Source organism: Nestor notabilis, unplaced genomic scaffold (genome assembly GCF_000696875.1).
Source record: "Nestor notabilis isolate BGI_N333 unplaced genomic scaffold, ASM69687v1 scaffold6144, whole genome shotgun sequence".
NCBI classification, from domain to species: domain Eukaryota; kingdom Metazoa; phylum Chordata; class Aves; order Psittaciformes; family Psittacidae; genus Nestor; species Nestor notabilis.
The window spans coordinates 8,838-23,369 of NW_009926772.1; the positions used below are offsets into that span (position 1 = coordinate 8,838).

Consider the following 14,532-nt stretch of genomic DNA (forward strand, 5'->3'; position numbering starts at 1 on the left):
CATGGGTGCTGTTAAGATGTACAAAATAGTAGGCCTCACTGTAAAATCAGAGCTTAACATCCGTTTGAAGGGCACGAAGTCTCAAGTTAGCCATATTCTGTAGTCACAAAAGCATCCATGCTGTCAAAATTCCAATGCCCTCACAAAAGGCAATACTTGCTCAGCATCTCCTCATTGTGGTGGCTTGGCTCTGGTCCCCCAGACTGTGATGCATCCTCAGGTTTATCACTGTAAACCTTATGAAACTCCTTCATCCTAGTTTTTCCATGCGTACACCAATATTACACTCTTCTGCTGCATTCCCAGTCCTCATACCACAAAGCCCTTTCACTTCCCTTCCCCTCCAGCTCAGATCCAGCAATGCCACTGAATACTCATCTATCAAAGCTGACTGTAGCGATCTTAAAAATATAAGATCACCTTAGTTCAGGTGTTAATACCAGATAAAGAACATGCACATACCTTTTCTGTAGGCTTTCCTGAAGTCCATACTTATTTTTCTCTTTCAACACACCTTGGATACATCAGCTGTCCTCTCTTACACTGCACTAGAAATAATGTTGTACCAGATTCTGCTCCAAAATGGTTCTGTTTACAGTAAAAACCAACATAATCCCCATGGTAAAAATAAACTTGATTCTTATAGAACCCTTGCAGCAGCACATTATTTTTCTCCATTTCACTTTTTGACAAAGTACATGGCTCTAAAGAAAAGAGATGTAATCAGTGTTAATGGAGCATGGTTTTGATTTATCAACACTAAAATGACTTTCTCCTAATGTACAATGCATGAAATTTTGGACATTGCAGGCACGTCATATTTAAGGGGGGAAAGAAAAAAAATAAAAAGGCCAGACAAGCTTATACCTGCTCCTGTTAAAACTTTCATCTCTAAGAAAAAAAAAGAAGTTAAAATCTTAAAGCTCTACTTGACAATATCCAATTCATAGATTCTAAGTGTCTGATTTAGACAGAGTTGGAGTTATTCAGCCTGGAGAAAAGAAGGCTCCAGGGAGATATTTCAACCTTTCAGTACTTAAAGGGGGCTTATAAGAAAGATGGGGCCAGACTTTTTAGTAGAGCCTGTAGTGATAGGGCAAGGGGAAGTGGTTTTCAACTGAAAGAAGATAAATTCAGATAGTTGTAAGGAATACATTTTTTATAATGAGGGTGGTGAAACACTGGAACAGGTTGCCCAGTGAGGTGGTAGGTGCCCCATCCCTGGAAATATCCAGGGTCAGGCTGGACAGGGCACCTGGGCAACCTGATCTACTTGAAGACATCCCTGCTTATTGGAGGGGGTGTGGATTAGATGACATTTAAAAGTAACTTCCAAAATATTCTATGATTTTATGAATTACAGGGAAGAATAACTTCTTATCTATGTTATCAAACCTACCTATGCACACTGGTGGTGAAGTCCACTGTCCTTCAGAACAGTAGATTTTCTCAGATCCTTGCAAAAAATGATACTCGGAGCAACTATACTGAACAGAAGAACCATTGTCATATTGGGTCAGGGGTGGGAAAGAAAGAGCTCCATTCTCAATAGAAGGTGGAGAGTCACATTTTTCTGTAGAAGCTGGAGCGACATTAGAAACATTGGAGAAACAGTCAGCTTAAGAAATTAACAAATCATCAGCTTTAAATGCCTGTCAACACTAGATACCTATCCATTCTCAGGCAGTGTATTTTCTTGCTATTTCATTATGCTTCAGATCAGAAAGAAATCCTTGTGTGCATTTAATTGTTTACAGCTGTCTTTCTACGTAGCTTTGAATTCCCTGGGCTTGGAGATGAGCTCCTGCCTCCTTTCTACAGCCTTCCCCACCAAAGGTGTATTGTTTTCCATGCTTGGATATATTTAACAATATAGATGTCTTCTGTGTATCTGTATTGTTGAATCCTAAACGTCTATTGTTTACAACAGATTCTAGGCCCACACAGCCAAAGCAAATTATTTCTATATAAGTCTGACACTGATTAATTAAAAACATAACAAAAAAGTATTGGTTTACCTTGCATAATACATTTTGGGTATTGCAGTCTGCCGTGGTTACACTGTGTCCTCCCAGGAGACAGAGTGGTAGTCTGGAGAAAACTGTATCCCTGTTTACATTCAAACTCTATGAGATCACCATGAAGGAAAATTAATTCTTCTTGTCTCCATTTCAGCTCTATGTTGTTGCTGTTCATATTAGTTACATTAAGAGTACACGGTTCTAGGAAATGTAAAGAAATGAGCTGAAGTAACAGAAATAACATTTAAAAAAAGCAGCCTAAATGGGGAAAAGTAAATCACAGGAAACAGACACTTCTGATGAAATCTGGGTTCTATCAGTATTTGTAAACATACAGCAGCCTAGGTTTACCATTGAAGAAAAGAACTTCTTCACTGTAAATTGAAAGGACTTTTTATAATGACAGCAGTCATCCATCAAAACTAACCCATCAGATTTGGCTGACGGGTTTGGTAAGCCCTTCAAGGATAGCAGTCAATACACAGTAAATTTAAACTGTTAACCTAAGAAAGTGTTTCAACAGTTTCCTTTCCTTTGCTTTTTTTCTTTGTTTTGTCACTGTTTAATGTAGATATCTTCCAAAACCCTTTGGAAATTTGTGTTGTTCTTTGGGGTTTTTCAGGATATTCAAAGACCATATTGTTTTGGCTGTTTTCGGACAGGTTTCATAAAATTTAGTGCCAGGATCACATCAGGTAGCCTAGCTTTCAATTAGACAGTTAACCTCATTAGCTTTTGAAAGCACTGTTCAATAAAGCTTGACAGAGGGACAGTTATAAAAATAAGATCTACATATTCCACTAGAATCATTGTCTAATAGAGGCCCTTATTAATGCTTTGCTGAGGGAAAGGTGAGGAGAAATCAGTCATTACACATTGTGATAACATTCTGATAACAGCAAATTGGTATGGATATTTTCCTGAAACTAACTACGGTATGTGCTCTTTCTGGTCTGATTAGGAGCAGGTTGAAAAGAAATCTCAGAGAACATGGAAAGGGTGATGTGGTTATTTGGATGCTTAGGAGAGAAATGACACTCATAGGAAATGAGTTTTCATTACTTCATGGGATTTATTAAATTTCAGAATTCAGATCCACGAATGCTGATCTAGACCTTTCAGTCCAAATGAGGTGCATTTTATTAATTTAGAAATAACTACTTAAGACTTAACTGATTACTTATTTGCATTTTTACAGTAGATTACAAACTTAAAGTGAGTCAATTTAACAAAGGATGCGAATAAAATAGAATTATTTCATTACAAGAAGGAGGGAAAGATAAACTTAGTCTTGCAGATCATCAGCAGTATTATTGCTAGTATAGGTAAATTCCTAATGGGAGCTCTATACAATGTTTTGAACAGCATATGTAAGAGCAACACAGAAAAATTAGAAAGTCCAGAATTAAATGATAGATATAAAGACACATAATAAAAACACAGGCTGAAGGTTTAAAAATGGACGTCCAAGAAGTCCTTATATTCCCTGCTAATCATACCTAAAAGCCTTTTTGGCAATGGTTGAAGTAATTCCTTCTAAACATCTACCAAAGGATAAGAACAAATTCACTGAATGGAGAATGTGGGAGAAAGAAATTAAAAGAGAATACTCCTAGATAACAGGGATAGGTATGTTCTAGAACAGCTCACTCAGGAAGACCGAGAAATCTATTTAACTGGATGTTTGTAAGAACAGTCCAGAAGACACACAGCAGGAGTGGCTTACATACGTTTGAGTTGGTTCATCCTTATGTTTCTGGAATCTTTATTAACTCAAATGAAAACAAAAAGGTGATCATGAAAGGATTATCTAGAGGTCTTTCCAGTTTTACCTCTTTATATTATGTACGACAAAACTTTCTTTTTCTTAGAAGACTTACCAAAGCAAGTTGGTGGTTCTGTCCAGTTTCCTTCTTGGCAGTAAACAGTACGAGGTCCATCCAAAAAATGGTAATGCTGACAACCATATTCTACTGAGGAACCATTTTTGTAACTTGTCAATAATGGACCAAGAACAACACCATTTTTAATCACGGGTGGAGAGGTACAGTCTTGCTGTGTTTCTAATACAAGGTAGGGAGTCAGGTAATTAGATTTTTGAAGCAATGTTAACATTAGTTAAAGTCTCAGACTAATAATAGACAGGGCAAAAAATTATCATACAAATAAAATTTAAACCAATATAATTTCTTTTTCAAATTTTGTTTTCAGAAACTCTGCACTTGCCTTACTGAATTGCAGACAGGCCTTTTATTTCCCTGTACAGTCCTCAGCTATGTCCACTCTTGACTCTTGCTGGTTTAATCAATATAGATTAGTTCTTTTTCTGTGATGAGACAGTCTTTATTTGTTGCTTGAAATATTTAGCCCATGTGTGGTTAAAAATAAAAGAAACCCCATGGAACCATTGATCAAAGGATCAGCAAAACATTAACAGAAAGGGTACAAAATGAAGATTAATGCTAATGTATGAAATAAAATCATAAACACTGAAACAAGCTTATAGGTGTAGTTTATAATGCTAGAAAAAAAGCAACAATGGCCTTTCATTCAGACTGCTACAATGACATCCATAGCACATGGAAACATTTTCAAGAGTAAGGAACTGTACTACAGCAAAAGACTAGTAAGAGTAGTCATAAAATGCCTATAATATCACTGGAGAGTATTGAAGTCCCTTTTAAATAGAAAAGCAATGTTCACCTACTCGTATCTTCATTGTGATATGTTGTGCTTGCCTTCGTTACTGCATCTGCCTCAAGTGATGGTGGTGCCTCAGATTCCCATTTATCCATAGTTCCTGTAACCACAGCAGAAACTTAGAACCAGAGCAGAATCTAAGAAGTAACTCATGTTCAAATGCCAAACCAGACAGACACTGATGCATTGCAAGATAAAATCAATATTCTAGGGAAGAACTACATAACACGCATGTCACTTGAATTCACCTACCTCATCCTTTCTCTTTGATTTGAGAACCGATTGTGTACAAATTACATAGCACTTTACCTCTCAATCATTTTAACAGAGGACGACATAAACAGTTTTGCAGATATGGAAACTGAGGCTTTCCAGGTAAATAAGGCATTGTCTGAAGATTCATTTCTGTTCAGCTGTCAATCTTCACAAAAGTACTAACCAATACAAATAGGGGGTGATGTCCATTTTCCTTTTTCACACTGGATTTCCTCAGATCCTCTCATTTCAAAGGTACTTTGACACTGTATGCGAACTTTGTCTCCATTGTGGTATGTTCTTCTGTCTGTGACAATATGGGCATAAGGAGGAAGTGGTGGTGGAGGACATTTATTTTTTACATCTGAAAATAAAAAATGCATACTGTTTTCTCACTGATCAAAACCAAGTACATGATCAATTGTACTATACAGCATGCAAACCTATCACTCAAAAGACATCTGTGGTTGATCCAGAGTAATTCCTTACTCCCATTTTCTTAGCAAAATAGAAGACCAGAACAAAAAAAGTGATTTTACATTCGATAAATATGAGGTATAATGCTATTGTGAGGGGATGAAGGCACGGACCCAGAGCATCTTCATGCAGTGAATCCTTTTATTGCCTACTGCTCTAACTTTTTATACCATTCTAACAACAGTTATTTTTAGCCTATTGCTCTAGCTTTTATACCATTCTATTTGTAGCCTATCATGTTTAGTTCCTGACTTATAGTTTGTTTTTTAACACTGCTTGCTTTCTCACAACCAGTCCCAGGGTAGCCAGTCTCTTATCTCTATGCTCTCTCCTCCTCAGCCAGGTGTCTTGGTATCTTATGCTCTCTCCTCTTCAGCCAGCTGGGTTGCTCTGCTCGATTGTACTTTGTTTCTTCTTTAACTCTTTCTTCTCCAGCCAAGCAGGTACTTCTCTTTAGCAATAATCAAATAGTTTCCATTGTCTCCCACACTATTGCACTGCTATAAACAACTTTATAATTTCTCCACATAGGCTTAAAATGTTTTTTGAAGGACTTCAGGGAATAGAGATTTCCCATATCCTCCACTGGTACATTCTTTAAAGCAGCTTATGTATTAGATCTAATGCTACAGAAGCAGTAAAACTCACAGTCTACTTCGTAGTATCATCACAGAATCATAGAATGGTTTGGGTTGGAAGGGACCTTAAAGATCATCTAGTTCCAACCCCCTGCCATGGGCAGGGACACCTTCCACTAGACCAGGTCAAAAGCCCCATCCAACCTGGCCTTAAGTTTGCAACTGCAGTAGCCTCAAGACTAGATTTAGGCCTTGTTTTCATTCTGAGCACCCCACCTTCTCTGCATCCACTCAAGAAGTATTCCTGCTATGTCATCAGAATAAATACAGAGCTGGGGTCCTAACACATGCCATTTAATTGAATACATTTTAAACACTACAGTGTCTTCTAGGAAAGGAAGGTGATTTTCATCTTTGCGCTCAATCACATAGTCTTCTGCAAGATTAGCTATAAAGGAATTACAAAAAATCTGATTTTACTGAAAATTCTGCTGAACACATCTATATTTTTAAAGGCTAAATATAATTTTTAATCTCAGTCATGCCATCCTAACCCCACAACAATTATTAAATTTGCTTTAGAAACATACTTCATAGGAAAAAATCCTGTAAAAATATATTGGAAAAGAATACCATACATTTAGCTTAAGCCAACAAAAAAGATTGATTATCCCATCCTCTGCTATCAAAATTTGTAACCTCTTGTATATAAAGCAGAGAATTTGTTACCATGAGGCAGTGAGATCTCCTGAAGCTCAGAAGTAATCCACAGAGGGGACAATATCCACGTAAGACAATGACCCACTATCAAGGTATGTCAAACAATATGAATTCTCAGCTAGCCTAAATGTTGATTTGTACCATTTTCTGCTGTTTATTATATCTCACCTGGCTCACTAGACCTTTCATTCTTTTGCAAGTTTCTTTTCTGAGAATCGTTATTATCCCCCAGTTACTGGGGAAGTGATAGCGCTTGCTAAAGTTGTGCTTCTGATTACCTTTCTAGTTAAATTCTGTTGAAAACATGTACAGTTTGGTGAGGCTGTAAAACTCCGAAAAGGACCACAATCCCCAAGCTCAGGAGGAACTTGCCACAGATTTTATTTTTAATGCACCTCAAGAGGCATGTTCCCACTTCACAAGGCAGGAATCAACATCCTTGATTAAACCTTTGTGTCATCTGAACATGGTTTAACTTGAGATTCAGAGGTGGAACAACTTCCCCGTAATTGCTGATTTCTGCTTCTCCAGGATCCAACATACAAAGAAGCGACATCAAGAGACAGAATCTACTCTACTGTTAGAGTCCACTGTAAACTAATTCCAAGTATCATTACCTCCCTCCCAGCTACCTTGTCTCCACGCCCTTCAGCTAACACTTGATTTCTATTTAGACTGTAAATAGGTACAAAAAGCATATTTTTACTTTGTATTGATAAAGCATTTCATGAAAGAAAGTGGTAGTTGTTCACTAAGAATTTGACATAGTAAAACTATGAAAAGCAGGTACCTTCACACACTGGAGGGTCTGGATGCCATCCGAAATAGTAACATTGAATTAGATCAAATTCACTGGCAGAATAATTTTCCTCACAGAAAAAGTGAACTACATCTCCCTCTTCATAGATTTTCTTCACAGGATAGAAACCTCCATGTGCTATTGCACTTAAAGAGGAGCAAGTTATTCCTAGGAAGAAAACACAAAGCAGTGAAAAACAGCTGAGGGAGGCTTCCCCTTTGCACCCTGCCCCCAACAGCTCATAAAACAAGCCTTTCTGCAAATTTTTGTTCATTTGTAGAATAAATCACATTTCAAACTGAATTATATTCCAGCTCACTACATACTACTGCAGCTGGGAGTAAGGGACCACCCATGCGTTAGACACACTGCTTCCTCTGTAGTGTTTCCTCCTGCAGTACGATATCCTTCGTCACATTTGTATTGCAGTGTTTCATTCAGCCGAAGCTCTTGTTGGGCTGTGGAGTAGTTGCCATGATGTAAATTTGGTACTTGACATGACTCTTAAATAAATAAAACATATGCATAATATTAATTGCTTTTTTCATTTCAAGGTATTATTCTAAAATTTTCCTTAGATACACCTTAAAAGTGGTTATATCGAAGGCAAAAATCTTTGCAAAAATCTTTACAAATAATGAATAATTTAAAATGCAGTGGTTTGAATGACTTTTCTAGTCATCGTTTAGGAAGAAAGTTTGGATGGTTTTATCTGAAACAATGTGATTTCATCTATACTGATTTCTTCTACATACAATTTTATCTATACAAATTCACAAAACTAGCAGCATGTGAAATCTGACAACTTCTTCCTATGAGGTAGTGCTGGGAATCTACTTTGGGAGTACTCAGATCATAACCTGACACAGGCAGTTTGGCCCTACAGGTACAGCAAAGACGGTAGAATTACATACAGATAAGACAGATTATAAAGGAGGAAAACGCAAAATCCTACCAAATTTTTTAGTACAGCTTGGCTGGGAGCTCCATCCTTCTGGCCAACATTGTACTGTGTCTTCAGTTCCACCGCTTGGAGTGTGGTAGCCTGGATTACATTTGTATTGCAGTTTCTCATGTATTTTGAAGTACATTTCTGTACCATAAAAAACGCCGTTTTCCAGAAGAGGCTTGTTACATTTTCCTAAATGAAAGGAGGTAGTTTGAGTAGAAAGAATTAATGGAATATTTTTGTTCTCTAATAAGCAAAAGAAGAGGTTTTTAGCTATGCTGATCTAATCTTGTTTTCTTGACCTATTGAAGAAACTCTACCACAGTCATCGAACAATACATCAAACTGATAGTAATAACACGGAACATAACAAGCAAGGAACCTAGAGCTAGGGAAGCTTTAGAGGATATACATCTGAGGGGAAACAATCTATTAGTTTTCCCAAAATAAGGAAACTGGGCAACTTTCTGGTGTTCTTATAGAAACATATTTGGTAAAGCCCTTAAAATAGGTAGCACTGTAAAAATACACCATGTATAAAAATGTAGTTTGCATGCATAAAGGATTGATTTCACCTTGTCTTAATGTGTACATTTTATCCCTACTGTTATGCAGCTTCTGCTTCTGTATGTTCCAGGAAATACAGCTAGAAGTTTTCTGCTAAAGCAATGATGAGATTAATGAAGTTAACTTACTGTAGCATCGTGGCACTGGAGACCAGCCTTTTGCAGTACAGGTTATTCTTCCATCTTGAGTCCCAGTTTCAGTTGTATAACCAACCATACAGGAATAGGAAAGTTTCTTTTCTTTACGCATAGGGAAATAGTAACTTTTGAAATTATAGTAGTACTGGGCAATCCTTCCATTTTCTATATGTGGCAAATCACATGGTTTATCTGCAAAAAAAAAAAAAAAAATTATCTCACTAAAAATCTCAACCCAGATACAAACTTTTTTGCATTAGTTTATTTAATATCAGTTCAATTGATTCAGGCTTTCAAACAAGGTGAATGAGCTTCTGCATACTTGCCAGCATGAAGGCTCTTGCAAGACTCACTAAAATTAAGATACGTTACAGTTACATCAGTTCTTTACATTCACAGGAATATCAGCTGTAGAATGAAACTTCCTAATGTGAACTAGGCCGTGCTGACGTAGAACACGTTTATTTGACTCTTTATTTAAACCAGAAGGTATGAGCACACTTTGCTGCGTAAATATACTCATGCCTGCTCTAAAATCCAGCGTCAACAGTGTCAGGATTATATATGCCATACATCCTTAATTCAGCAAACGTTCTCAGAACAGTATGACAAACTGCCAAGAGGAAATATAGGAGTTAAACTTGCTAAAGAAAGAAAATTTTAAAAACATAATCAATGGAAAAGAAAGCAGAAATGGAGATTTAGAAAAGAACAAGCAGAACTACAATTAAAAAAAGGAAAAAGACAAAACATTAATAGGAGAACACCTTTAAAAGGAATTGTGCTGAATACGGCATTAAGTTATTTAAAAACCAAAACGAACAAAAAGAAAACCCAAACACCCTAACCACCAAAAGCAATACTTATGTTCAGATTTCTTAAAAAATGATCTTTTGGGTCTCAAAAACTCTCTCAGTGGCATTACAAGGCAATCTAACCTGAAGAATCAAGTTTTAAAAAATGAATTACCACCTATGAATCTCATTAAAATTGGGCAATTCTCCAACAGGTTGGCACTACTGCATTCACCCTACACATTAAAAGCAGAATAACAGACTATTGCTCCTTCACTTAGTAATGTCACTAGAATTTACTGTAATTACTATAGTTTTCTGCAAATTTAGTGTTTTTACTAAGTACAAATTGGCAAGATAATTTTTTTTTAAAATTCCTTTCCGCACACAGCCACTGTATTACATCTAAATTAAAAAAAAACCCAAAAACATAACCCAAACTAAAATCCAACCAACCAAAACCCCCCAAATCGCAGCACCAAAACCAAACCTGACGGTAATTACGTTTTTCAAGTAACTGAAAGGCAGAAATGGTTGCTACCTACATGCCTTCTTTTGGCTTCCCAGAGGATATCAGAGTACTTTCAGCTGGTTTGTGTAAGGACAAAACTCTAGTGAAGACAGGTAGTTTGCGACAGATGTGCTTGAGTTATACATTAGCATGAAATGAAAAAAAGAAAAAGGGGACACCTTTTCAGTTAGTGAAGGTGGACCCTTTATACACAGCCCACACCTTTGTGAACTTGCAGTTCAAGTGGTGTGTAAACTATAGAAACCCAGCAGTTTTAAGCACCCCTGAAAACAGTGATAGGAAATGCAAAACCACCCCAGACTAGCTTCTGCAAGGTTCCTTTTAATTTCCACTCTTTTGCTTTGTGGTAAAGCCAAAACACTTCAATCACTGACATTTCAATGTAGAAAATATTTTAAAAGCACAATACTCAATTTGTATAAATGCTGCAAGACACCCAAATACATTTCAAAAGGAATTTTTCTGAATACAAGTCCAAACCTTTCAATATCACAGCTTTGAAGCTTACATGTGAATCTGTAGCCCTGAGCTACAGTGACAGCTGAATCATGATCAGACACCTCACAACAAAATTACACTTAAAAATCAGTGTTTACTCTTAGTAAAGATATGAAAGACATTGTACTTAAGTTATCTAGATTGCATGTTCTAGTTTCAATATACATTTATTAACAATAGAATTCAGTGTTACTTACCTTCTGCAAAGAGCTTGCCTGAATACATCGTAACTAGGAAGAAAAAACAGCTTTTAAATCTCATCTTCATTACTGTCTCCATCAAGTTTCCACCACCTGTGAAAACTCTCAGTTTTACTTTTGTAAATAATTAACTGGATTTTCAAAGGTGGACATTCAAAAATGCCTTAGTGTACATGGTATTTTGAATGTCACTACAACCAGTTTTCATTTATTTTAGCTCTCCAAATACCATAACACTAGCCATGTCACACACTTTACATAAGTAAAGAAGACAGAATTTGTCATTTTACAGTGAAACTAAGCAACTAGCTTGTGAACGATTTAAGCTAATTGAACAGTGCTCCCCGCAGAGCCTCCTGAATTCCAAGTTTAAAGGGCATTCTGTTATCACATTATTTGCCTTGACTGAAGTAAGAGGAAATAGGAAATTCCCCCTCCTCCAGCCTACCCCTTATAACCACTGTCCTGGTAGCAGCTGAGATAGAGTTAATTTTCTTCCTTGCAGCTGGTGCAGTGCTGTTTTGGCTTTAGTCTGGGAACAGTCTTGATAACACACCGATGTTTTAGTTCTTGCTCACTAATGCTTACCCTGATCAAGGACTTTTCAGTCTCATGCTCTGCCAGTGAGGAGGGGCACAAGAAGCTGGGAAGAAGCAGAGATGGGACACCTGACCCAAACCAGCCAAAGGGGTATTCCATACCACAGCACGTCATGCTCAGTATATAAACTAGGGGAAGTTAGCTAAAAAGGGCTGATTGCTGCTCAGGGATGGGCTGGGCAACAACAGTGGGTAGTGAGCAATTGTATTATGCGTCCCTGTTGGTTGTTGCTTTGGGTAGGGGTTTTGGGGACATTTTTGTTTGGCTTATTTTTTTCTTCTCTCCTTCCCTTTTTCCTTATACTTTTATATCTGTCTCCCTTTTATTTCCCTTATTATTGTATTTTAACCTTAGTTAATAAGCTGTTCTTAACCCCAGGTTTTACATGCTCTCCATCCCACCCATGGGCAGAGGAAGGGAGGGAGAGTGAGCGAGCAGCTGCATGGTACTGAGTTGCAGGCTGGGTTTAAACCACAACAACCAGTCAGTTACATTCTGTATATTGTTAATTCTGGAGGCTCTTACATTAAGAACTGTCCTGGGTTCAGCTATAGCAGTCATTTTTTCTCTTTCTTAGTAGCTGTCTCATGCTCTGCCAGTGAGGAGGGGCACAAGAAGCTGGGAAGAAGCAGAGATGGGACACCTGACCCAAACCAGCCAAAGGGGTATTCCATACCACAGCACGTCATGCTCAGTATATAAACTAGGGGAAGTTAGCTAAAAAGGGCTGATTGCTGCTCAGGGATGGGCTGGGCAACAACAGTGGGTAGTGAGCAATTGTATTATGCGTCCCTGTTGGTTGTTGCTTTGGGTAGGGGTTTTGGGGACATTTTTGTTTGGCTTATTTTTTTCTTCTCTCCTTCCCTTTTTCCTTATACTTTTATATCTGTCTCCCTTTTATTTCCCTTATTATTGTATTTTAACCTTAGTTAATAAGCTGTTCTTAACCCCAGGTTTTACATGCTCTCCATCCCACCCATGGGCAGAGGAAGGGAGGGAGAGTGAGCGAGCAGCTGCATGGTACTGAGTTGCAGGCTGGGTTTAAACCACAACAACCAGTCAGTTACATTCTGTATATTGTTAATTCTGGAGGCTCTTACATTAAGAACTGTCCTGGGTTCAGCTATAGCAGTCATTTTTTCTCTTTCTTAGTAGCTGGTGCAGTGCTGTGTTTTTGACTTTCAGTCTGGGAACAACGCTGATAACACCGATGTTTTTAGTTGTTGCTAAGTAATGTTTACTCTTGACCAAGGACTTTCTCAGTCTCACGCTCTGCCAGGGAGGAGAGGAAGCTGGGAAGAAACAGAGACGGGACACCTGACCCAACCTAGGCAAAGGGTTATTCCGTACCACAGCACGTCATGCCCAGTATATGAACTGGGGGCAGTCACCCAGAAGGTCCAGATGGCTGCTTGGGACAGGCTGGGTATCGGTCAGCAGGTGGTAAGCAATTGTATCCTCTCCCATTGTTGCTTCCCTTTATCATTATTGGTGGTAGCAGTAGTGGTTTGTATTATACCTTAGTTACTGGAGTGCTTTTATCTCAACCCGTGGGAGTTACATTCCTCCAATTATCCTCCCCATCTCTCCGGAAGCAGGAGGAGGAAGAAGTAGGGGGAGTGAGCGAGCGGCTGCATGGTTCAGAGTTACTGTCTGGGCTTATATCACAACAAGAACACAGCTGCTCCTATGATCTGTCTGTTGGGCTTTGCTGTACACAGCTAGCCCCTTTTGAGTCTTTTTCTAAACAAAAAAAATCTCAACCAGAACAAACTCAAAATTCAACAACAAAAAAAAAAAAAAAACCAAACCTAAAACACCCCCCCCCCAAAAAAACCCAAACTAAACAAAACACCCCCAAAGTCACCTACCCAAAACCAACCAACCAAAAAAATAGTACCCCATTTACAATGCATTATCACCTGACTAATGGCTACCTGTTGATTTAGCATCAATTGCTACCCTTGGGAGGTATAGTCTTTAAATTTGGGGGTGGGAGGATTTCCATTTTGTTGGCCTTCATCTAAGAATACACAATTCCAAGGCACAAGAGAACAGAATTTAAGGGAGATGCTGTGATGAACATCACCTGTTCAGCTGGATGAAATGCATGCTTGTATGTACTCCCTTAAAATACCAGGTTGGAATTCCTAAATTTACCCTTACTATATCCCATCGTAACCCTGAAGTGGTTAGGGAAAAAAAAAAAAAAAAAAAAAAAAAATAAAATCTTCCCACAGTCACACATGCCTCCTTAAACACTTACCAAAAGTAAATCCAAGCTCCACCAAAACAGTGGCCAGTTTGAAATCCATAGACTATGCCTCCCTTCCTACCTATACCTCTCCAGACAAGACAAACCAATGTAAACTGTCCCACAGAAACAACTCTTTTTAATAGAATGCTATGATGCTTAATCAGAGTGTGGAATACCATGCTATTTGTAAATTGAGCACCTGTGTAATAACAACAGTACTGCACTAGTGAAATTGCCAGGGCTGATGATTTTATTGTACAATTGCTTTTGGAAGTAGAACAAAATAGGATTTTAAGAGCTGTACAAGGTACAAAAAAGCTACCGACATACTGACTGCAATTTGAAAAAAAAAAAAAAAAAAAAAAAAAGATTTTCAAGGGTAGCTTTACATTTACTTGCTTTCTTTCAAAGTTGCTAAATACATGCTATACAAATACATTTTCATATA

At 37.9% G+C, this 14,532-nt stretch overlaps 1 protein-coding gene across 1 annotated transcript; it reads right to left on the bottom strand.

Annotated features, from left to right (window-relative positions):
- Window positions 1-492: 492 nt before the first annotated feature.
- On the bottom strand, window positions 493-11,306 carry F13B (coagulation factor XIII, B polypeptide). Its single transcript, XM_010013727.1, has 11 exons — window positions 11,225-11,306; window positions 9,195-9,395; window positions 8,506-8,691; window positions 7,877-8,053; window positions 7,542-7,718; window positions 5,161-5,340; window positions 4,729-4,821; window positions 3,902-4,084; window positions 2,019-2,222; window positions 1,400-1,582; window positions 493-704 (listed from the first exon to the last, which is right to left on the bottom strand). Exons 1-11 carry the CDS (start codon window positions 11,304-11,306, stop codon window positions 493-495), a joined length of 1,878 nt encoding a protein of 625 aa, XP_010012029.1.
- Between the last annotated feature and the right edge of the window lie 3,226 nt (window positions 11,307-14,532).

Bases quoted from the DNA above. Each gene is read 5' to 3' on its own strand.
- F13B (XM_010013727.1), bottom strand. From the start codon at position 11,306: ATGGAGACAGTAATGAAGATGAGATTTAAAAGCTGTTTTTTCTTCCTA. The intron at 2,223-3,901 runs GTAAGTCTTCTA...TACATTTCCTAG, and splicing joins AGAACCACCAACTTGCTTTG to AACCGTGTACTCTTAATGTA. The intron at 1,583-2,018 runs GTAAACCAATAC...ATGTCGCTCCAG, and splicing joins CCCAAAATGTATTATGCAAG to CTTCTACAGAAAAATGTGAC.